The sequence below is a fragment of the Aythya marila genome (genome assembly GCF_965140915.1).
Source record: "Aythya marila genome assembly, chromosome: 2".
In the NCBI taxonomy this organism is placed as follows: Eukaryota; Metazoa; Chordata; class Aves; order Anseriformes; family Anatidae; genus Aythya; species Aythya marila.
This window is the reverse complement of record NC_139043.1, coordinates 124,107,717-124,133,254: the sequence shown is the minus strand read 5'-3', so window position 1 is coordinate 124,133,254 and position 25,538 is coordinate 124,107,717. Positions and strand designations below refer to the sequence as shown.

The 25,538-nt window shown below is 38.6% G+C and overlaps 1 protein-coding gene across 3 annotated transcripts in view; it reads left to right on the top strand.

Annotated features, from left to right (window-relative positions):
- STAU2 (staufen double-stranded RNA binding protein 2) overlaps positions 1-25,538 on the top strand; it is a 166,523-nt gene that overhangs the window by 91,027 nt on the left and 49,958 nt on the right. The window contains exon 13 of one of the 3 annotated variants that reach the window (XM_082752257.1): positions 14,620-14,733. The exons of 1 other annotated variant lie outside the window; for it this stretch is intronic. In XM_082752257.1, the coding sequence (XP_082608383.1) occupies positions 14,620-14,733 (114 nt within the window). Of the gene's footprint in view, positions 1-1,556; positions 1,675-14,619; positions 14,734-25,538 lie in introns of those variants that run through there. One more of the 3 variants, XM_082752259.1, reaches the window with a different exon arrangement.

Here is a 25,538-nt window from a genome sequence, read left to right as displayed (position 1 = left end):
AGGCACTATGGATGCTAACTTTTAAGTTAAGTTGTAAGCCTGGCCAGCCTTCATAATGTTTGGCCAGTCTGGGCTCCTGTCCCACACCATTGAACTGTGGTTCACACCGTGTACTCATTGCCTGAGGTTAGTAATGCCTGTGCAATTTCTGCCCTGTACTGTGCTGGCTGATGCAGATATACCCAGGACTTTCTCATGTGCTTTGGATTGACCTTCTGGTGTGATTCATAATGTTGCTTTCCTTGGTGTCTGTTCTTACAGGAAGAGCAAAAAAGGGCAAGTCTGCTTGTTTCAGACTTAGTGTAGTATCTGAAGTAGTCATCAATTTTAGTTCAGGTCATGCTGTGACCACTTTGTGGGCTCTCTTCGTGGATTTAACTGCAGCTGCTAAAGACTGTAGCACAAAATGGGCTTTTGGCTTCCAAAATAAAGAACAATGACCTTCTCATCAATCCCTCCTGAGTATGTGAAGGTTTTTGAATCTTCCTAACAGCGTTAATGATAGTTAAAGAGTTCCTGGTCTTTTTAATAATAAAGAGTTTATATCTGAAGCCATTTCTTAAAGAGATCTCCGAGAGACCACCATGACAATCAAATCTGAGTTCACTGGAAATTCTTAATACAAAAGGAATGAGCAAGGGATTCAGCATTAAGCCTGAAGAAAATAATCGGGATATAAATTGTTATCACAACTTTCGTTTATATGTTCTTGAAACTTGATGCAGTGCCCTTTAGCTTCCTTCGTTAACATTTTGTTCCCAAGTATGACAACTCATTGGTGATGGATGAAATAACAAATTCAATTCAAAAGTTCTTTTCCAAAGCTGGTCACAATTAAGAAATGTTGCTCACTTAGTTTAATTAAAATTCATTGTTCTTCACTGGATAGAAGCGGGTTTCCTTTCATTAGTTTTTCTTAGTTACATGGCCTAGTGAAATACGTGTACTGAATTTGCTAGAGCTCCCTGGAAGAATTGAAAATAGCTATTTTTCTCCTTCTTTCTTACCTTTCAAGCCTTTTTTTTTAACCTCAGTAAAAACAACACTTTTTTTTCAGTCCAATTTTGTCTCTTTCTCACAGCAAGCAGAACAAGATCTCTGAATTAGCTCTGCATATTGCATGAATTCATTGGTATGGGTTGCAAGGTTTAGAGATAAAAACCAAGCAGCTAAAAACCCCAAGCATTCCCTGTTGACTCCAGATTCAAATAGCTATAGTAGGAGTCGTTAGATATTTTTGTTGTTCTGGTGGCTAGGAATTGGGTGAAAGCAGTCTGAGAAATGCTGAGTATTGCAACTCATTCTCAGCAGAGTCGTCCTGCTGAGGAGGCCTGTAGAAAAAAAGAGATCAGTAATAATGCTGTCATGGAGGGGAAAGCTCTCCACAGAGGCCTTTGAAGCAGCATGCTGGAATGAAGTTTCATGGTTTCCCAGAAAATCAGTGGGCATTTCCTTTCTCTTTGTCTGATGCAGAGTACAGTATCTTCCCATCCTGAATGTCCTGTCCCAGTTTTTCAATATGATGATCTTCATTTTTGTTGTTTTCATTTTAATAGAATCATCTAAGTTGGAAAAGACCTTCGAGATCACCAAGCACAACAGTCAGCCTGACCTAGCAAGTCCCATCACTAAGCCGTGCCCTCAGTGCCATTCTTCTCGGGTTAGAAAGCAGCAGCTACTTCTCTTTGCTTCTTTCAGCCTTTCTCCTGGCTCACTGCTTTGCATAAGGTGACCCCCCTCACACACACTGTGCCATTCATCTCCACTCTTCCTCAGTAGTTATCTACTGAGCTTACTCTGCACAAGTTATAGCTAGAAGTTAAATCATTTTGAGGTGATTTTGTTCAACTGATCATATATCTAGGGGCGAAATGAAGCTGAACCATGGTAAACTGGAATAAAACAAAAGCTTACCTTCAGTGAGTCGTGAATGCTGACATGATTTTCCTCAGAGGCTCCCCCAGATCAGTTCTTAGGAAAAAAAAAAAAAAAAGTAAAATGTACTGTGTTTTAGGGGGGAGGATTCGATGTATTCAACCTATTAAAATGAATATAATTGCGATGATAGTGTTAGTTAGTTGTCAGAGAAAGTACAAAGTTCCCTGCAGATGAATGAAAAGGTATGTTTTAGAAAGTGTCCCCATAAAGCCATTCATGAAGAGTATAGCAAGTGCTAAAAACTCAAATGTAAACCCAGGTGATCCTGTTCTGTCCTTGAGCCTGTCAGTTGTAGAAAGGTTTGCGGACGTTGTCAGATTGGAACTGGAGTTCAAGCAAATGGTCTGGTGCCAGTGAGTACAAAAGTCTCACGGCTAGTTCAAATTGAGAAATATAAACAATAGTTAAAGGATGCTTTTGAAATTATAATATCTGTCTTTCTGGCATGATTAATGTAAAACAGATTTGCAGGCTATGCTGGCAAACTGATTTTATATAAATGCTTCTTTGAAGATAATCATATCTCCAAAAACCAGGACAAAATAGGATTTTAAAAAATGAAGGAAGGCCGTTAAAGCAATTAGTGCTCCATCCATATAAGTATTCATGAAACCCCTTGGAGCAGCTCAAGAGTGTTGCTGTATGTTGTCAATACATGCTGCTGCAAAAGCCTTGGAATTGGGTTTTTGGTTCCTGTCCCAGTTACTTTAGGTTTTAGTAAAGTTTATTGGCACTGTACTTGCTCACTGGTCAGATCAGTTCCTGTAAAATGATGCGTGGAATGGTGTTGTGCTGTGTTGTCACTGAAAGCATCACAATCTGGCCTTTTGCAGATGGGTGGTATCTTCCTGTGTGTTTTCCTATGCCATGCTTGGTGGCCAGTACCAGAATCTCAGCAGCAGTGTTTGTCTCTTCCTGGCAGGAATTATAAACACCTATTGTAGAGATGGGTGACAAAGTCATCATTATCTTAATTTCTGTCTCTTCTGAATACATATTTTTTTCTTCCCTAATGTGACGTTTGTGCTTTTACCAATTGCCAGATGATTTCCTGATGTTCAAGTTAATAAAGGCATTTATTGCTGGTTAACCCTGGTAGGCAGCTCCGCCCCACACAGCTGCTCGCTCATTCTGCTGCTGCAAGGTGGTGAAAAGAAGTGGAAAGTCAAAAGTGAGAAAGTTTGTGGGTTGAGGTAAGGACAGTTTAATAGGTAAAACAAAGCTACACACAAGCAAAGCAAAATTAGGAATTCAATCATTACTTTCCCTTGTCAGGCAAATGTTTAGGTGAAAACAGAGCTTTCTTAGTAATCACTTGTAATGGTTATTTGGGAAGACAAATGCTGTAAGTCCCACCTTTTCCTGAGTTTCTACTGCTGAGCATAATATCATACGATAAGCAATGTCCCTCTGGTTATTGGTGTCAGCTGTCCTGGCTATGTCTCCTCTCAGCTTCTTGTGCACCCCCAGACTCCTTATTGACAGGGAAGCCTGAGAAGCAGGAGCCCTTGACTTAGTGTTAGCACTGCTCAGCAACAGCGAAAACATTGGTGCATTTTCAGCATTGTTTTGGTCACAAGTCCAAAACATGGCACCACATTAGCTACTATGGAGAAAATTAACTCTATCCCAGCCAAAACCAATAAAATCTCCACCCTCCATATCACTTACAGCATGCTCAGGTCCCATGGTATCTAATACATCTGCATTAAGAACTGCCCACCTTCCCATACTTTGATATATACACAGATAACATTCCTTAGTCTGTGGGCCACGTCTGTAAAATGTCTATAAAATTTCCATTGAGTTCATTTAGTCCGTGACTTGGGTTCCATCTATCACAGTATTCACTCAGGAAAAGAGAGGTGGTGTGTTGTGTGGAATTATTAGATGCTAAAGCCAACTTAGGTCTGGTCACTACTGCACTTGCACGGCATCTTGTGAGGCTCATCCTCTACTGGTTCAAGTGGTTGCTGCTATAGGACTTCCTATAACATACTACTCAAATCATGGGTTACAACAATTAAAAGGCCATCCATTACAATCTCCCTCCCTGGTCCCTTTGGACCAGGCTATGGGGTTTAACATTGCAGTGAACTCCCCCCCTTCTCGTTGCTCCTGTGTGAGCTTATCCATGGGCCATGGGCCCTTCAGAGTTGTGCCTGCTCCAGTGTGGACTTACCCATGCTTGCACCGTACTGTGACTGACTCAAGTTCACACTGGAGTTCCGACCTTGCAACACAGGCATGGACAGCATCAGTGTGCTGGCCACCTGCCAGCCAGGCGCATGACCAAATCTGTTATCAAAATGTTCACAGATAGAGCCAAGTAAGATGATAAGCAGTAATAATATAGAATAGGGCAAGTGAGCCTTGTGGTAACTACAGGAGCATGCCTATTAATACCTGAACAGCTACAAAATCAGTCTAGCACACTCCATTCAAAGCTGTCATTATCTCATAACACTTATGCCCTGCATTAGGCATCAAAAAGGACTGTTGTGGGTTAAGTTCAGCCCTCTACAGCCAGTCACTCACTCTCCTGCTGCAAGATGGGGAGAGAATTGGGAGGGCAAAAGTGAGAAAATGCATGGATTGAGGTAAAGACAGTTTGATAGGTAAAGCAAAGCTGCACGTGCAAGCAAAGGAAAACAAGGGATTCATTCAGTAATTCCCATCAGCAGGCAGATGTTCAGCCATTTTCAGGAAAGCTGGGCTCATCATATTTAATGGTTAGTTAGAAAGACAGACGCCATCACTCTGAATGTCCCCCCCTCCTCTTTCTTTCCACCAGCTTTTGTTGCTGAGGATGATGCCATATGGTATGGGACATCCCTTTGGTCATTGAGGTCACCTGTGCTGGCTGTGTCCCCTGCCAGCCTCCTGGCTGGCAGGGCAGTGTGAGGAGCAGAGCAGTCCTTGACTTAGTGTTAGTGCTGCTCTGCAACAGCTAAAACGCAGTTTTGGTCACAGTTCTGAAGTACAGCACCGCATGGTCTGCTATGAAGAAAATTCCCTCTGTCCCAGCCAAAACAACTGCAGCTTTCTAAATTTCACTGGCATTTTTACAGTTCTGTGCAACTGGGCAGAAATCAGGAAATAGGAGAACTCTCTCATCCATGTGAACTTACAGTCTTTGTGCTCTGGAGAAAACTTACACTCTTTTATCAGGTTATTTTACTACAAAACTTACCCATTTGTTCAAGACAACCACTATTTTTGTCCTAACAGTAATGGGAATTAACAGGGAAAGAAGTTTCCTCCCAGCAAGGGCAACAGGTCAGTCAGGATTTTATTGAGGATTTTAGTGGCATCTGTGATTTGCACAACACCAGGCAACCTGTTAGCTGAGAATCCTTCCTTGGCTCTCAGAAACGTGCAGGTGTCCCGCTACACTGAAATTCGCCTTGAAGTCAAATGGTTGTGTTACATAGGTAAGGGCTCCGAGGTCTCCAAACCCTAATTTGTACGTGACTAGCCAAAAGTAAAAAAACATGTTGGGAATGTGAAATAGAGGGGAGAGAGAAAACAGAACAAGCTGCTAGCAAAAATGGTTCTTGAGAGCTTCATGTAAAAATCAAAGCACCTGGACTTCATTGCTTTTTTTTTTTTTAAATCAACTAACTTCAGAGAGAATGTAGACAGCACCATAGTTGATACCAGTGACCCAGAGAAGATCTTCAAGGACTGATTTTATTAGTTTCAATTTATTGCAGAAAAGTTTCTGCTGACCATAGACCATCTCATGTTATCCTACTTTTGACCACAAAGAAAAACAGTGGAAGTCGTTCTGCCAGAGATATCCATAAGCATCGTTCCCATATCAGTTTGCATAAGGCAAGGAGTGCAAGTTGGAAAAAGTGAGAATATTCAGAGGGCATACTGCAGGAGGTAAAGTTTGCTGCGGGAAGAATGTTTCTGAATTAACTTAAGAGCATGCAGAATTAGAAAAAGCAAATGCAAATCTGAAAAGGGCAGTAAATTTTCTGACACGAGGTCTCCAAATACCTGGCTCCTGGCCAGAAATCTGTCTCAGCTAGCTCTCTTCTGCTCTGGCCATCGTTACCTCTCTCCCTCTTACAAGGAAGAAGGCCCTATATTCAACTGCTGCTGAAGGTTTGCTCTTCTTGCCTCCAGAAATAATCCAGGTGTTGCTTTTTCTTTCAGTTTCTACGAGGAAGGAAGGAAGGTAAATGGGGAACATCTAGATAATGGCATGACCTGCGTCCACAGCTGTAGTGTGTATAAGACCTTGGTAACATTTTAGCTTTTCTCCTCAGCATCTTACAAATAAGAATTGAAGTCATCCCACATGTCCCTGCACATAACTTAGTCCATGAAAAAAAAAAAAAAAAGTATGTAAATTATGTTTTTATAACTAATTCTAGATTTTGGGGTCTTTATGTATATGAGAAACTTTGCAAGCTATCAGGAGCTCTCAAAATACTGCAGCCAGCACTAAATGCACCAGGCCTTGCTGCCTGCCAAGATCTTTTTAAGCAAATCCTAACGTGACTTGATAAGTTAGATGCAGACCATGGCTTGGGATACAGCCAAAACTGTGAAAGACTGGGAGCTTCAGCCAGCAACAATGTGAAGGTGCAGCCACAGTAGGCTCAGCTTTAGCTGTAATAAGGGAACTCAGCTCTGAAGCAAAAGACTTTAAAAAGCAATGAGAAAGGGTGAAGAAGGAGAAAAGAGGCGAGTTATGGTTTACTCCTCTCACTGTGACTTTCAGATGAGGCTTTCAGAGGAGTTATTTTTGCTGTCATCTTGTTCCATCCCCTTTAGCATCCAGAGCACAGTGAAGCAGAATGATTTTCAGAAGAGGAATGATTGCTTCTTGTGCTAATTAAAGTCAGGTGATTCTTTCTGCGTAAAGACATGTATCTGTATTCTGCACCCAAACCGTGTTTATACTATTGGCAGCTTTGCAGCAGATTCAGGCAGCTGGTTTTGTACTTGGGGTTTCACAGTGACCCTGTTCCCTGTTCATTACTGTCATGTTTTGGGCTTTCACATGCAGTTTGTAAACAGAGAATAGCCAATGTGTGCTTAGCTCTTCACTTAGGTGGCAACCTTCGTAACGAGTGTGATGATGAAAACAGATTTCCACTGATGCTGTTGCTAGAGCTTTATTTCAGGCATGAAGGACTTTCTGTCTTCAAACTGACCAAATTCCTCGCTTGTTTTCGTCGGCTGTTCTGGATGGCACCCAGGACACATGCTCCTCCACACGTGCTCTGCACCAAGCTCTTCCTCCATGGCTCTGTTAGCAGAACACAGCTCTCATCATCCTTGTTTGTAGGGCATGTAGTGAAAACAGAGGATCCTGAGGATTCTTTCATTGGAAGTTCAAGTTTATCATGTTTCCATTGACTGTGAATTACAAAATTAATCTCAATTCCTATCCCTGAACATGCAGTAGTTATATGAACCATTATGTATGAATGATGTATGAATGGATCAGGGGCAGATCAACTATTTCTGGGGGAAAAAAATCAGGTGTAACTTATATTACTTTGTAGTGTTTTCATTCCTTAATAATTCATTTTTAATGAGGTATTTCTTATTCTGTTTTTGGAAGTAATTGTGTTCAGTGTTTTTAACTCATTGCAGTTAAACTACTCTCTTCTATGGCTGTGTTAAATATTTTAGTTGTAGACTACAGTAGGTGAACAGAGGAGCAAGGTGCTCTTCAACATAGTTGTGTTGTTTGGAGAAAGCCACGTCCTATCTTGTGATTTCAGTTTCCCTATCAGACAAACAGCTCTCTGCTCTTTTGCACATTAGCCATTGAAAATAGGGTTGCTCATTTTATGTGTGCTCTGCAGGAACACTGGCCTTACAAATACAAGTGCATACCTGGGTTAAGGTTTAACTGGCAAAAGGTAAAGAGTAAGTACCTTACTGTACTGGTTATCTCACATGCTGCTGCAACAGCCGTGCTGTTGGCCAATTTTCTTTTAATTAGAACCAAACATCACATCCAGAGGTAGGACAGAGCTGGGTCTCCCTTGACTGACTGAGCATGATATACAGCCAAGCTTTCCAGATCCCCTGCGCCACTGAAAACAGGAGCTTTGAATATATATAAATAACATAAAATAAATTATGTACAAGCTTTTTTGGCTCAGATAAACTGATTTTGCATTTAACAGTTATTTTATATATTCTCTTTGGGAACCATATCAAGTTTTTCAGTCTTATTTGTACTTCACGTGCTTTTATAGATGGCAAGTGTCTGCCTTATTACAGTCAGGAATGTAAAATACGACTGCAGTGAACTGTGACAGTCTTTTGTCTGCTTACTGTTATCTATTTATGGTACAGTAATGGTTTACTTCTTAGTCTAAAACCTCGGATTGTATTTTAGGGAAGATTTAAGACTATGGTACAGCTGGTATTCGAGCTCTGTAGGCAAAGAGCATGCTTGAATCTCTCAAGATTTACTGCTGGGCTGTCAGTCTTTAAGCTACTGCGTGTCTTCCCCCTTCCTTGCAGTAGCCACAATGGAGACCTGGCCCACTGCTGTGAAGCAGACATAGCGATTGATGAACCTGAGGCGCGCTAATCAAACATATGTTTTCTTGACACAATGATTGTGTTATATATCACATATGAATGTACAGGCCTTTATCTTTCCTTAATGATCTAGCAAGGGGTCTTTCTTAAATGTGGGTGTTTTTCATGCGCTCCTTAGATTTGTTCCACAGGGGGTGACCATTAAAAACATCTGATGGGCATGCAGTTAGCCAGCTCCCCACTGAGATTAGTAAAATACTATATTTAGTAGTCGCACTACATCAAGGAACTCCAGCATTGCAGGAAACAGTTTGATTCAATGCTTTTTTCTGATTTTTTTTTTAATTTTTATTTTATTTTATGTCTGTTTTTTTTTTTTTTTTTTTTTTTTTTATCTGGGACATTTTTTTTCATCTCTACCTTTTGTTTTGTTTTGTTTTGTTTTGTTTTGTTTCCTTTTATATATGTATATATATATATACATATATACATAAATATATATATATATATATATATATATATATATATCTATGCTTCAACATTTCCTAAAAGTCTTTGTTCATGCAATGGGATTTTCCCCTAATTTTATTTTGTTGTTACTGTATTCCTCTTCTGTTCTGCTCTTACAAATAAAATACATGGGATTGTAAAGCAGATAGTAAGAAAGCAATGTGATATTCTGAATCTCTGTCATGGTACTCTGTGTCTGAAGAGACTAATCTATTATTTTGTGAAGAGAATAACCTGTTGTTTGTTAGGAAAGCTCTGCAGATAATACAAGGATTCACACGTTTAAGTACTAGAATACTGTACTGTGTAAGCTTCTGAACTGACTTTGAAAGAATGGTTTGAAAATAACAAGTATATTTAAATTATTTTATCACCAAGAGTATTTCTTCATTGATAAATATGCATGAAATAGTTTGACCACAAACAGGATTGTTTAAATTTTTTATATGAGGTCATATGACAACCAGTAGATGAGTAACAGAGAAAGTAAGCTGAAGTAAGATCAATATGGCAAAGATAAGTGTTCCACCAGGAAGCTAAAGGAATAAAAATTTTCCACAAGGCTGCTGTCCAAGTCAGGATTACTATTTTAGCATCTGATTTTATAGTTCATATAGTTTGTTCGTAGCTGTAAATCCAGAGCAACCTGTGTAAAATCTTTGAAATTTTTCTGTAAAGTCAGGAGTAAATTTAGTGCTTTCACTTTAAGGGGCAGATTTAAAGGAATACCATCCTTTGTTCTAACAAAATAGTCCCAGCTTGTCAATCCAGAAGATTTGTGCGTTGCTGAATATAATGGCATTTTATTACCTAGTTTATTTCTGTCTAGCATTCTAAGACTCCTGCTGATGCTTTGACTCGGAGTAGTTTTTGGTTTGGAAACATGAACTCCAGTGTCACAGATGACTTCTTTCTTTTGGTAATTCATATTTTTTTTTTTTAAGTTAATAAATGTTCAAGAAAGAAAGTGTTTGGCCAGACAGAAGTTGTGTTTCAAACTGTGAACATCTAAGCAGCAGTGTGTGAAAATAGTAGCCTTTATTTTGTCTCCCTTCAGTCTCCTGTTAATGCACAGTTAGCTCATTTCTAACAGTAGTGTAGTACATTGCAGTTGAGCTTAACTATCATGTGGTACTGTAGCCAGTCTCTCACCTTCCTTGGTTGTGAGGCAGAAAAAAAAAGTCCTTGTTTATGCAAAAGGATGGATGCTCAAATTCAGAAGTGTCCACTTAGTCCAGGAGAGTAAATGTATCTACAGAATAATTTATGCAGATTAACTCTGGGCATTATCTAAAATGGCATATTGATCTAGTGTTACAAACTAGCTTGTTGCAAGACAAATCCTGCAATTTTTTTTGCAGTTTCTATCAGAACACTTACATATCATTTACTTTGTTATCATGAATGATAACAAAGTAAAGCTAGAGAGACATGTATTTATATAAGTACAAAAGAAATGGGAAATTTCCTACTTTGGGAGCAGTGTTATGATAGAAGTAGCCTTAACTAATACTTATAGTAGTTTTATACAGTACAATTTAGTTTTCTTTTATAAAATAATATATGCGGTTGAGAATTTTGGCTATGCCATTCCACATTCAGTTGTGACATTGTAAACATTCATTTTATATCTTTCTTTATGCAAAGCTATAAATGTACTTTAAAATATTTCCATCTCTGCAGTAATTTAAAATATTAAAAACAAGGGCCAAATTTCAACATAGTTGTAAATGTCTTCAGATCTTCACATACATTTCTATATGCATACACCAGTTAGTAGTACCCCTGCATACATACTCATGCCATACAGCTCGTTCCTGACTGAAGTAATCTCTTTAAAGGATATACAGTTGCATCTCCTGAGAATATCGAACATAAAAACATGTATGTATGAGTAAGTCCACAGCATGTGCTTGTGGAAAAACAAGTCACGTAAGATTTATTTCATTGTTTCGATGCCTGGGATGCACTTTGCGTTTTATACGCAGCGGTTTTGTGCCCTGTCTCCACAGAACAATGGAGTGCTGTGTTAGGGGTTCCTGAGCGGTTATACATGATTTATCTCAGATACTAGTGGTGTGCAGTTACCCAGGAGAAAAGCGAGCAGTGCCGTGTGCTTTTCCCAGTAAATGGGCAGGCTCTTTTAGAGTTATTGCCAGAATCTTATTGTGGCAGTGCTTGGTGCTGTGTAGACATACCTCTGAACAGAACTGCATGTAAATCCCTCATAACAGGCTGAGGCTGGATTCTTGAATTTTACTCAGAAACTTGCACAACCCTTACTGCAGACATCAATATGTTGGCCATTATTTTCTAACCAAATTGTAATGCTGTTCTATTAAAAAAAAAAATAAAAAAAATCTCTGCTTATATGTTATCCAAATAAAACATTCTGAACTTTAATGAGTGAAATTTCATTGCTGTTTAATCCTTAAAATGCACTTAGCTAATTTATGAAAGTCCCTTAAATACAAAAAATTGAAGCCTGAAAATTCAGATGTAGATGGTAATTACTCTTGTAACTCTTTTATTTTTGCCTACATAATATATGGAAAGGGAAAATGAGTGCTCATGATTAGGTCCTTCTTATTGGGCTGTAGGCCCCATACTGCCAGCACCGGGTGAGCTTGGAGGAGCCCGTCCACCGCCGTCCTTACCTGCCTGGCAGAGGGGCTGTGAGGGATAGCTGGAGCTGAGCACTCATGACTCTTAAACTGCAGGCACTTACTAACTTAAATAAGAGAAGTACTACTGTGGTTGTTAATCTTAGTAGCGTCCGTGTAAGCATGCTGGGAGCACTTGGCCAGCCTTCAGTTGCCGCTCCTTGATCGTGGATACTGAAGGAAGTATTTGCTATGCCTTCGTGTTTCCCTGCCTCAGATGATAATGATATTCTTAAAGCAGTTTTATAGACATTCAGGTTCCTCCCATGCTTAGTTGTAATAGCACAGACATGGAAGCTGAAACATTTACAACATAGTGCTGGCTGAAAACCTAGAAGCATCTGCTACTATTCAGACAATTTGATAACTGTTGCACTACTACCATCTCTTTCAGAGTTCTGGTCAAAAAATAAATACCCACACACACTTACTTGACAAAAAAAAAAAAAAAAAAAAAACAAAAACCTTCAAACTTTAAATGATAGATCAAATTTTAAGAAAAAAAAAAAAAAAAGAGAGAGAGAGAAACAAAACAAAGGATTTAAGAATGTAGTGGCTGGACTGATAAATAACTTCCCCAAAGTAGGAAATTATTCATTAACGTGACAAAATGTAGAGGAAATCTGAGTGTTTTGTTGACTGTATAAATCTGTATACTAGTGAGATTTCAAGAAAGGACAAAATTTTATTTTGTCCCCCATTCAAAGTTCAGTATTTTGTATGCATATCACTGTTTCATATAATTAACATGGGAAGTATTTATTTTGTTTAAACTGAAGGGCTTCAGCAGAACAGGAGATAATTAGGGAATTATTGTCTAAGAAATTATGAAGTAATGGACTTGATCCATTAAGATGAGGCCAAAAATACATCAAGAAATTATTTCAGGAAAGTTAAGCCTAGAAAGATACCAAAATTTTGGATTTATTGAAGTTTTAACATGGGACTCAAAAGAGGTTGTGGATCAAATCTGCTTTTGCAGATGATAATGTTATATGGTAGTTGCAATATTTCCTCTGAATATCTCTTGTTCTTTCAGCTTGTTAACTGTGCTTTGTTCCAGTGAACATTAGTGAACTGTAACTTTATTCAGATTATTCTTATTAAAAGTAAGCCTCCCACATGCTGTGCAGTTCAGAAAGTTCCATTTTCCCATTTCTCCATATACACTCTACAGCATGCACATTTCTAGGTCACCAGATTTTGCCCCTTTTGCTAACATCGCATTTGCGGGACAGAACCATCCTTGTGAGTTTTTCTGCCCCATTTCTCCACATCACATTCCCACAACACATACTCAGCAGAATATCTAGCTTGCAACTAGATACTGCACTTGTGGAGTCTTGATAAGTTCTTGTCATAACAGTAGTCCTTGACATTCAAAGAACTTCAGTTTATATTTGCAAGCCAAATTTCATACCTTCATACCTCTTTCGATTAATCAAAGTTAAACCATTGTATATGTGAAGGGGCCCCTTGTGGTTTCTAAGTGAGTAGTATGGCTTTTCTGGCAGAAAGCCACAGGCAATTTAGTAGGCACATATTGTGGGGGTTGAGAGAGGAGGAGGGACAGGGATAATCCAGAAAGCTTTAACAAGGACTCAGTGAAATCAATATTTCTATATGCACTACATGCATTTTGCATTCTGTATTTTACTTTTGGCCACAGCTAAACTGTTTATTATGTGTTGTCAGTAAATTAATTCTGCAATATAGCAGTGACTTGGTTTTCCTCTCACTTAACCAGGCTTGCATTGGTTTTGTTTCACTTGAAGTATTCCCAATTTGCACCTGTGGCAGAAAAGATTTAGGCACAGTCCATATAGTACACATGGTATACAATTAAGTGTCATATATGTTGCTAAATCAGTTCCACGGGAACAACTCTAATATGGTTCCTAGTTGTCTTCAGAAATAATAATACTTAATTTTATAGCCTAAGTATAAAGATGAGGCTTTATCATATAACCTTTGCCTGAAATCTATACAGCTGTAAATAGATACTAACATAAAAGGTCTGTCTCCAGCAGAGTTGATCTCTCTTTCCATTTCTGACAGGGGTCACATAGCCAATGTAAATTACCACCATAAACCAAATTCCACCTCTCCTGTAGAACGAAGTGCTTGATCTGCCTGTCTAGAAGCCAGGAGCTACAAAGCAGATTGTAATATTTCAACAATTCAGCATGAGTGGCAACCTGTTCTTAATAATGAAACACTGGCAACATTTAACTTAATTTTTGTCTCAACATAGTAAAATCCATACTTTCTCTAGGGGATTTAAGAACTATCTGAAGGGGGCCTGAAGACAAGGAAAATAATTCAAGTAGAAGCAACGTCTTCCTCTGTATTTCATGCAAGAGTCAGGTTTAACATGCACATCTTGACATTAGTAAAGAATGAGTTACTCTTAGAAAAAGATAGCGTAGGTAATTCAGGAAGAAAGTGAATTCTTCACCACACTATCTGTCATTTTGATTTAATTACAAAATCAAATTAAAATATACAACCTTGTTTAGCCATGTCAAGAAAGTTAGTGAATTTTAGTAGAAATGGCATTTCAACTGAAAACTTAAAACTGTTGTTGCCAGGTTTTTGGAGGTATAATGACTTACATGAATGTTTTATATCTAAGCTACAAAATACTGTTAAAACTTTTTGACATCTAGGTTAGAAACTATAACTTGAAACTAGGTTCTTGTAATTGTGTAGATATAACATCTTGCATTCAGTCTAAAGGGTCCTAGGAACTGGAGAACATAGCACAAAAATTATCCAACAGACAACTCACAGAAAATTTGGCCCCAGTATAGTATATGGCTATCTAGAATATTTTACACACTCCTTGTTTTATATTAAAGATGAATTCAATGTAAATGTTTGGAATTCTTCTTACAAACTTGTTGAAAAGGGACAGTATTTTAGCATGACTCCCTTGTACAAACCTGGTGTTTAGCAGATTACGTATGTTATTCTGTTATAGGTACACTACAGTGATAGACAAAATGGCAAAGAGTGTATGACCTGTTTGACACTGTCTCCTGTGCAGATGACTTTCCAAGGTATCGGAAGCTCCATTGAAGCCAGCCATGACCAGGTATAATACCTTCACCAACACTGCTGTGATTTTATTAATATCTAGTAAGGCCAGAATGTCAGCATTACTAAATTATAAATTTAGACACATATTGTGTTTTTCATATGGCATGTTCTTGTCAATGGGATCTGCCTATCTCTCCATAGTGAAATCCCAAATCTCTAAAGAGTGACCCAAAAAGGAGACAAAGCTATGTTGCCTTTTACTGATTTTTAAGACATATTAAGAAAGCCTGAAGATCTTGCTTTGGTTTTAAAGTCAGATGTAAGGTTTCTGCAAAAGTTTTGTTTAATTTCGTATATATATCGGGTCTTGTCTATCCTATTTTTGCTGGAAGATTATGGGTAGCTGGAAGAACAGAGAAGTGAAGCCACCATCTCTAACCATTGCCTGTCACAAGAAACTGTCATTTCAGAAAGAAAAAGGATTTTCAGTCAGGCTGTTTAAAACTCACATTTTGTTTGGCTATTCTTAAAATGCTTAAATCAAGCTTCTGGCAAATAGCCAGGAGGAAAAAAAAAAATCACTCATCACCCTGCTGCTTCAGATGGGAACTGAGGGGGACTTCCATTCTAGCCTTTTGTCCTCCAACACTCTTATGTATAACAACAAGACAAAACACTGATACTCCACAAGTTTTCAAAACAAAAAGGAAACAAGTAGTCAAGTAGTAGAAAACTTTAAACCAAGCCTTGCACCTCTCAGATCTTCAGTAGGTTGGAAAAAATAGCATTTTTATTTACTTTTGTGGGCTATCTTGACATTGTACTATGCTCACATTCACTATACATTTAATCAGACTCTGTCTTTAGTCTGATTAAATCTTACTCTATGTAAGATTCTGTAAGAAAAAAGGAAAAGTCTCCTTAAGAATTACCAGAATTTGTTATCTTTGTGGAAAAGGTTCAAACACCCACCCACATTTTAGGCTGTTTTGTTTTGTTTTGTTCTGTTTTTTCTTTTCTTATATTAGAGGATTCTGATTCTAAGTTAGTTGTTAACATAAACTAAGCCCATTAGTTATTTACATAGTAACATGAAGATACTTCCCGTCTTTAATGTTTGGTGCTTTACAGTAATGGAGAGCTGGGGTAAGTCAGACAACTTCGACAGACGTATTCCATTCAGTCCTCATTTCATCCAGCAACTTGTTTACGCTGTCCTAAAGCTGCTCAGTTTTTCTTTCAGTAAAGATCACCTTTTAAAATGTACTTATATCTCATATACAATATTTAGACATTTCCATGAATATAAGGTGGTCCCTGTCAATTTGGTAACAACTACATTCTGGGCTACCAGCCAGCTTGGCCTTTGTCTTAGCATTTATTTAGGCTAGAGTATGATATGTAAACAGAAAAAGACTTTGTAAGCAAAAAGCACATTTAAGCCATCTAAATAATTATACATTTAAGAAGTCTAAAAGAAAAAGTGTTACTGAGTCTGCAAAGTCAAGCACCTAGAAATTAGGAAATTCAGATTATTTGCAGCATTAGTTTGATCCCAAGTGGACCCATTCAGAGTTCCAAACAGGACGTTCTTTTGGGAGGAAATAAATTGCATCAAACCATGTAGCTAAAGATTATAGCATAGCTTGTACACAAATGGGTAAAGTTAAGTCTGTCTGGGCCATTCTGAAGCTAGAATTTCCTAATCTTTCTTCGGTTTGCTGTTTAAAGATTGTTCCTTCATTCTTTCTTTTAGTTATGTAATTTTCCACACAGTTTTTAAAAAGGAGAGAAAAATGTTTTATCATTGCATGATGGGGTGGTTGTTGCATTACTGAACCCACATTACTTGTGCAAAGATTTAATCTGAACTGGGAACAGAAGAAAATAATCATCTAAAAGTCAACTGGCAACCCTTTGGTCACAAAACAGATCCACGTAGAGGTCAGCAGACACGAAGTTCTGCTTGTCCTCTTTCTAAATATGAAAGGCATTCCTCTTTTAGGGGAAGAAGGATGCTACTGACTGTTTATGTTTGATAAGAGGAATGGCAAGACTATGTTGAAGCATTATTTGTCATCACCTAAATAAATATAGAAAAATGAACCATTAGCAAACAAAGTACATCGAGTATTTTTCAGGCACTGAAATTAATTAATGATGAAATTAGATCTCTTAAAGGACTGATTAGAAAAAAAAAAGATCCATTTCCTTTATTCTTTCTGCGCGATTTGGTATGAATTTGCTTTTTTTTTTTTTTTTTTTTTTTTTTCCAACAACTTCCCTTGAGGCAGCTTTATATGATACCCTTATTCTTACAAAAATAGAAAGCAGAACTGCTGTACCTTTGTTAAGCTGAATTGTCCTCATTTTAAAGTTTCAAATGGAATAAATGCAGGGTAGCCATATAGTGCTGTAAAACTGGAAACTCTTCTTTAAGTCACCTGTTAATTCCACATCATCTCTTTTGTACTATATAGTAAATATGACAGGCTAGTCACCTGAACACCTCTAATTTCAGTGGAGGTGTGCTGATTTGTGTCAGCTATGAGGCCTGACATAGTTTGACTTCAGGATTTGTCTACCTCTGTGCTTATGAAGATCATTTTTCTTGTGTTCATTTTAAAACATAAATTCTATAAATTCTGGTGGTCATTTTTTGGGGGTTGTTTATTTTTAAGGGATAGACTGGCTGGCTAAGACTCTGGAATAGTGTCTGTGGGAAAGTGGTAGAATCTGTTGTGTGAGTGCATCAAATAAAACAGCTCTGCACCAGAATTGTCACCGTGTTGTGGCAGAAGGACTATAACTGACCAAATACCTTGATCAAAATAAATAAATAAATAAATAAAATCAGGATTCTGATGCCACTATAGTCTACCTTGTAGATTGGACTTATCTTTTGTAGTATAGGAATCTCTCTCACTATTCACATCTAGTGGGAGATTTGTTACCCAATAGATACCAGTGTGGTTGCAATCCTATATTAGAATATTATCTTGCTTTTTAAAATTTAATAAGTCTTAACACTGAATTTTTCCAAGTCATTTTGTCTTTTCCTGTATACTGTGGGAAATTCATCTTTTGATTCTTTAGATTGGCTTAGATTCTGATTTTAATAGGTGTAATTTTTTTTTTTAATGCTTCATCCATTTGAGCAATTGCAGATTAAAATAAACATTTCATATTGGTACACTAATTAGTGTCTATTCCAAATGTCTAAATGACAAGGTATGACTTATTTGGTTATGAAACAGTATTTTTTAAGCTATTCCTTTGACTTTCATCTTTCCTTTGGCAAACAGTAAAAAGAGAGAAACATGACTATAGTATTTATTGCTGCAGTCTAGCCTGCCACATGTTTTGTTGGGTTTTGCATTCAGGTTTGCCAACTCCCTCAGCAGAAATTTAATGATTTTTAGATTTTATTTTCTTTACAAATTATTTCTTTTTCTATATGATTTCTCAGTATCTGAAAGCATCCTTCTGAACTTCTCTTTTTTTTTTTTTTTTTTTTTTTTTAATTGGAACTCAGGTTTAGTTAAAATAGTCACCACTTTTAGTCAATAACATCAAGATACTAGAGATGTTCTTCACTCAGTACAAACTACAGGACTCATTATAATAGTATCGAGATTAAATTTGATGTTCTGTGAAATACAAGAAGACAAATTTAGCATGGTTTAGGTAAAAAATGTTTCTACTTCATCTTGAACAAATAATGTCAAAGACAGGTTCCATGTCTGCATATATATTTTGGAAACTTGCAATGTTACCATCTTTTGTGACTATGTAATGGTTGGTGTTTTTTTTATGAATGTTCCAGCTCTAAGTAACTGTAGAACTTCAGGGGTGTAAATGCCACTGTGGTTCTCATAGCAGTGAGAAAATGTTGTCTGCATTCTTAAGGCTTGTAGAGAAGCAGACAAATTTAAAGTATGAAAATTCATTTAAAAATAAAATAATTTTAAGGTCAGTCCTGGTGATAGGGAAAAATGGATTAGGCCCATCCTGAGATGTTGAATACTTGACATAGAATACTCTGCCTTTATAACTCAAATTTTAACTCCCAATAACATGATGTTCATTGAGGGGTTACCAGTTCTCCATGCAGATTTCAAAAGAAAGCTCAGACAAGAGTATTTTATTCAAGTCTTATTATTTAAATACTGTTTGATAATTGTGGAAAGTTTAAAGTCTGCATCAAAAGAAGTGTGTCCAGCAGGTCAAGGGAGGCGGTTCTCCCCCTTGACTCTGCTCTCATGAGACCCCACCTGGAGCAGTGTGTTCAGCTCTGGGGCCCCCCAACACAAGAAGGACATGGAAGTATTAGGAGGGCTGCGAAGATGACGAAGGTGCTGGAGCCCTCCTATGAAGGCTGCGGGAGCCCGCGTTGTTCAGCCTAGAGAAGAGCAGGCTCTGGGGAGACCTTACAGCAGCCTTCCAGTACCTAAGGGGGGCCTACAGGAAAGCTGGGGAGGGACTCTATGTCAGGGGGTATAGTGATAGGACAAGGGGGAAGGGCTGAAAGAGGGGAGATATAGATTAAGAAAAGGTTAACTAGAACAGGATGCCCAGAGAAGCTGTGGATGCCCCATCCCTGGAGGTGTTCAAGGCCAGGTTGGATGGGGCTTTGAGCAACCTGGTCTGGTGGGAGGTGTCCCTGCCCATAGCAGTGGGGTTGGAACTAGATAATCTTTAAGGTCCCTTCCAACCCAAACCATTCTGTGATTCTATGTTTTTTGGAGTTGGCAATAATGCCTATTTGTCGCCAACTTCACCCAGTGTTCACTTCACCCAGTAGTCTCCATAGCATGTGTTGTTAAAATGAGTCTATGCTTTTTTATCCTATCCATTATATGTGTGATATGTTAGATCATGTTTTCAGAACTCTCCTACACATTGCAATGTATAAAATAGAACAGTTTTATTTGCTAGGACAGATAACAATTTTGTAACGTTATATATAGTCTACCACTATTATCACTTTTATTTTCCAGTATAAAAATAGCTGGAAAAAGAATAAGTGGGGGCAGAAATTGTAGGAGTGGAAGACCTACTGAAGAGATAGACTTGGTGAGGGAGCTCAGCAGGGAGGGGCTGTACTGAAAGGAAGATGCTGCACTGAACAGTTTCAGAAACTGCTAATGAGAAGTTTGAAAGACAGCAGTAGCAAACAAACTGAAACGTGCTATGTAGCAAATCATCACTGTTGGCCTGCAAACAGGTGTTCCTGGGCAAGGTTAAGGGTTTAGGGTGATGTCCAGAGGTAAGCAGCTCCTGATGAGGAAAAAGTAGTTCTCTAGGGACAAAAGACTTTAGAGATGGGTAGCAGGTTTGAGGCATCAAAACTTACGACAAGGTATAAGAAATTTAGCTTGTAAGAGCAAATACTTAATACATGTAAAGGTCCACATCTCTATATTTGTTATGTTCTGAGCGTTTAGAGCAGGCTTAGGAAGACATCATCTAGGGGATTTATGTCAGCTGGAGTCACTGACTCTGAGAAAAACAAAACTGGTGCAGTCAGTGAGTAAACAGTGGATGAGAATTTGTCCGATATTGTAACCAAAGAAGATGAATAAACTGAGATTTTTGTTAAAATGCCTTCCATGTCAGAAAATAAATAAATAAATAAAACAAAAGGTTCTTGACTGAATACTACATTAAATCCTGCTTAAAATTGATTTAATTCGAAGGTGAAATTAGTATTTTATAGATGTTCAGATTTACTTCACAGTAAACATTTTAGTATGGGACATATATATATATATAAGAGGAAATGTTAGGATTTTCTTTAAAAAATGCATGCGATTTTTATTTTGACTGGTATTATGTGTTTCCCTTGTCATCTCATTTCTGCTTTATTTATTGTCAGTTCAGTTCTTATCTCTTTGAGGTGGTTTCTCCAATAAAATGAGTAAAGTTTAATTTGACTGAGTAAAAGCCTTCTAGCCATTTTTCCAAAGCTCCGTAGTTCTTTCACAGCCCCTTCAGTACCAGGACTTCTACCTGATCTTGTAAAAACATCTCATGCAACTAAGGCTCCTTCTCCTGCCGGTGTGATCTGGCTGGCTGCTGCCTTTTCCTTGACAACTCTGTAACCTTCAGGGCGGGTCAGGCATGGCCATAGCTAAGTGCCTGGAGCTCTGAGAGAGACAGTTCACTTGTGACAGAAATATAAACTGCTTTTGATATATAGCACTGAGCTTCACTCTTCTCCTTTTGCATCGGGAAGCTTGCACCTCTCAATGTTGACTTTGCAGTCAGGAGTCATCCCAGCAGGTTTTGGTTAGGCTCACTACGTTGTTTGCTATTTCATACTTTTTCCCTTGTCTGCTGTGCTCCCCATGTCTGTATGGAAGCGTTAGTACGCTCTCTCCATAGTCTTCATTTTCTGTTTCACATTAACTCAGTCTGGACGTACGTGACAGAACATTTGCTTTTCCCTGGCAGCTGCTTAAGTTTTCCTTGATGAGCCCAAGATCAAACGCTTGTATTTGTTCAGAATGTGTAATCTTTCATTTTCAAAAAGTGAGCTACTAATTAACTGCCAAATGGGAACAAAATGTAAACCAAGGCACTGCTGTCTCCCAGCCAGACTCTTTCAGTGCTCTCATTCGGGGCTTCTCAAGCAGCTTCCTAATGTGACTGCCTTTTTCTGAAGATGCAGAATAGGTTTTTTCACTGCTCTCTCTATGTATGTTTGTTTACACAGTAATGTCAGCAGGATATAAAATGCTACTGTTGCGGTCTGTGGGTATCTTAGATGCTTGTCATGTAAACGATGACAACTGCCTGTATTTGAGGGGCTGTTTCCTCCTCTGCTAAAAAAACTATATATATATATATATCATGAATTATCCCTGTGACAACTCTAGGTGAGTTTTCACAAGAATAGTAAGGTTCACAGGATCACTGAATGAAGTCGGTAAGGACGTCTGGAGGTCATCAGGCCTGGTCCCCCAGCTCAGGCAGGGACATACACAGCAGGTTGTCCACAACCCTGTCCAGGAGGCTTTTGAAGATCACCAAGGAGAGAGACTCCACATTTTCCCATTGACTTTGTCTCCAACCCCAGTTGTTGGCTCTTCTGCTTCCTAAACCATGGATCAGGGAGAAAGTAGCTCAAGTTTTTAGCCTACTGAGTGAGTTCAACTGTCCCACTGGGGGTGAGATGAGTACCAGAGCCAAACTCAGGGAGACAGCAGGACAGGCTAGAAAAGACAAGTGGGCATCCCCCATTCACAGCAGCAAGCTGTTAGATCAGTTTACTCTTGTAAAATGTCACTTGATGAGGATAAGACAAAAAATAACTCTACAAAAGAGTGATTTCATTGTTGAAATGTTTGGCTTGTTCAGCACCCTTAAACCTGTTCTCTGTGCAGTAGTGTGATCTGACATAAAGAACAGAAATGCTCACAGAAAGAGGAAGAGCATGATCGTGGCAGTCCTGACCTAGAGAAGTTTAGCTGTTTTAGAACTGAACCCTTAGTAGTTGCTTCTATTAAAATACCTTACCAGGCTTTCAGTGCAGTGTAACATGTGGAAACGAAAAGAAAGGCATTAGCAACACTCAGTGAGCCAACCTTCGTGGATCACAGGCCAGCTGTTTGCTATCTTTTGTAATGTGTTTCTGGTTTGGTTTGTTTTACTGTTACTTTATGCTTATCTGACCAATGGTGAAATGTAAAAATCTTGAATTTTCTTGCTGCTGCTATTGCTGTTAGGGAAGGCAAGAAGATTAAACACAAAAGGTATTAGAGAAGCTTGGAAAAGCTAAAAGTGTCAGTTAGTTTTCTGCCTCATCACACTGCAGCAGGAGATTCAGCCCACTTGCAGCATCAAGAAATCTAACAGCTTTTTCCCTGGCAGGAACAACCAGAGGGAAGACAACAGAGGTAGGTTCTTCTCCTACTCAGCAGTTAAAAATGGATAGACAGACACCCACTAGACAAAAGCTGGTGACAGAGATGGAACCCAAAATTAAGGGAAAGCAGACTCCTCTAGTAGTTTGTCTTGCAGTTGGAATTGACAAGGACCTGGATCTTTCGTCTTGACCTCTGATATACAGTGTTTTCAGACTAATAGCTATGTTCATTTCAGTTTCTCAGTCTGGTAAAATTTTTCAAACCTTCTGAATTAAAGCTAACAGTCAGAAACTGGTTGCCTGTTTTATAGGCACCTCCATTTTAGGCAAAAATGGTATTAGGAAAATATACACTTTATTGCCCACCCTGTACTTGCCAGTTATGTTCTGCATACTAATCAAAGTAATTCCTTGTCTGTTTGTTGATATGCATTTAACAACTTGTAATTCAATGAAGTTGCTTAACACACTAATTATATAATTGGCAATTCAACATACATTTCCTTAACAGGTCTACAGGACAAAATAATGATTTGCACATGTTGCATCTGAAGAATTGTCCTTTTGCCAAAATTATGTTTGCCACCTAGTTTTCTCACTCCTCTAGAAATAACATGACTGGCATTATGCATTCAAGTAGTACAAATTAAGTTTCATAGTTTCTTGTTTGCATAGTCATCATACAACCACTGGATCTACATAGTGCAGGTTGAAACTAAATTTGACATCCTACACCCCTTCATTTCAAAGAGGCCAGGATCTCATAATAAATCTTCAGACAACAGACTTGAAGGGAAATGAAGGAGGTTGGGTTTTATAAATAATTGCAAAGGGATAGCCAAGCACTGGAACAACAAAACAGATAACTCCCTTCAGTCCCATAGCAAACCACATTCCCATAGCAAACTCCCATCATCTGTTGTGTCTACAAAGCTTAAGCACTCATCTGCATGTAGTTTGGCCCTTGTTTGTAGTCCTGAAGCACTTTTCTCAATCTTCTTGACAAAGTCGTGTATATTCTGGGCAGAGGTAGGATTTCCAGAAGAACAAAGGAATAGCCAAGTATTGGGAAGAGCATGAAAGTAGTCATGCATGACTTGGTGCAGATTGTGGCAAGCTCCTGTCCCACTTAAAGTTCAGTTCTAAAGATAGTCTCTTGGCTATGCCTCTTGTGACACGAATCGGTACATGAAAGAAAGGTCTGGGTCTCTGCTGCGAATGAGGAAGTTGTGGAGTTATGTTTAGGAGCACTAAGATTAAACTCAGTTCCTAGACATCCATTGTGCAACAACTTCCTGCTTGCTTCCTTTAATGTTTTTTGTGTTCTTAAGCAGAAATATCTCATCAAGAAAGAGTTGAAGATTTTCCCTAGCTTGATCACTAGTGGCCTACCTGGGAAAATGATTTCACTTACATTTTTTCTACTGTTGCCATTGCTGCCCTGATTAGAGAAACTGTCAGACATATCCAGGGAAAAAGGAGGCATTTATATTCTTTCCTGGAACTCCTCTAACATAGAGTCTGAGTCCCTCTCATGTCCCCCAAACTATTTCATGTACAAATGTTTTGTAATGATGAGCTTCTCAAATCACTGAGTGAGGACATTGACCTGTTTGAGACCAGAAAGAAGGAGCCACCAACCAATTCTCTCTTCCAAGCATCAAATGTGTGATACACTCATTTAATACAGGAGTTACTGCAACCCCACAAGCTCTGTGCATGCTCGTGTTCTCCGTTCCATAGCTTTACAGACAGTGCAGACGGCCCCTCTTCCAATACTAATGCTTCATTCCAGCAAGATCCTTCACATATGCTAGATGTAAGAGTGCTTCCAAGTAATTTAGTCTCTCAAGAATCCAGTAGTTGAGATAATAAACACTAAAATGGAGGTATCAAACAAAACCAAAACAGTGAACTACTAAGTTAAACTTTAAATTTCATACGTATTTCTTTATATTCATTCTTTCTCTTTCCCATCATTAGAGAGACTGTGAGACCTAGTTTTCCACAGATCTGTACGGCTGTACAAATAATTGATTTTACAGTCCAAAATCTCCTGTCTCATCCTTCATCCCCCTCAAAAAAACAGTTCAAATTAGTCCAAAATAAAGAAAAAAATGGTCCTAGCCAAAAAAAATATTATTATTATTTTTTTTTTTTTTACTTGGGCTTTTGTTGTGAAACTAGGAAAATGGCTGGGATTCACAAAACTGGTGGGAAAGATGATGAATTATTTTGCCCAACAGCTCAATGGTTCAGGTACTCGCACAAGGTCCAGAAGATGTAAATTTTATTCTGTCCCTATCGCTGCCTCATGCTACAGAGCAGTACAACTGGGTAGAAACAGGAACATGAGCAGATCAGCACATCCACATGAGCAGATGTGTTTGGGCATCCTTATCTTGTAATACCCCACAAGAGAGTGGCTAGGGCACTGTTCTGAAAATTGAGAATGATTGGGATCTTCCTGCAAATCAGAGAACCTTAAGCCATGATTTTCTACAGTCCAGTTCCTACCTATTGGCCATCTGGTAAATCTTGACCTTATTTTAGCTGCGAATGGTCAAAGGTAAGAAAGCGTATCAGATAACTTCAAAGTTTCCAAAGTTGTTACACTATTTACAGCTGAAATTGCAAAATACTTGTCCCAGCTCTGGGAGCAGATTTATTCAATGCAAAGCTGCTTGTTCCAGTGTATTTTAGGGAAGAATATGCTTACCTTGCTCTCAACCTGCCACATCCCTGCCACCAGTACATATCCAGCTGGTGGCGGCATTGTCCAAACCTCCCAGCTATGTGCTGGTAATGGTTGGAAGTTGCCACATGGATCACTTGGCTGCCAGATCCAGCTACAAAGGCAATTTCAGGTAGTAAGACACATTCAGCTAGAGTCACTGTGCTCCCCCAGCAGCACCCACAAAATCTTCCTCCCTTCTGTAATTCCTCTAAGCATAACCTGCAGGCAAGATGAAACCTTCCCTTCCTCATCA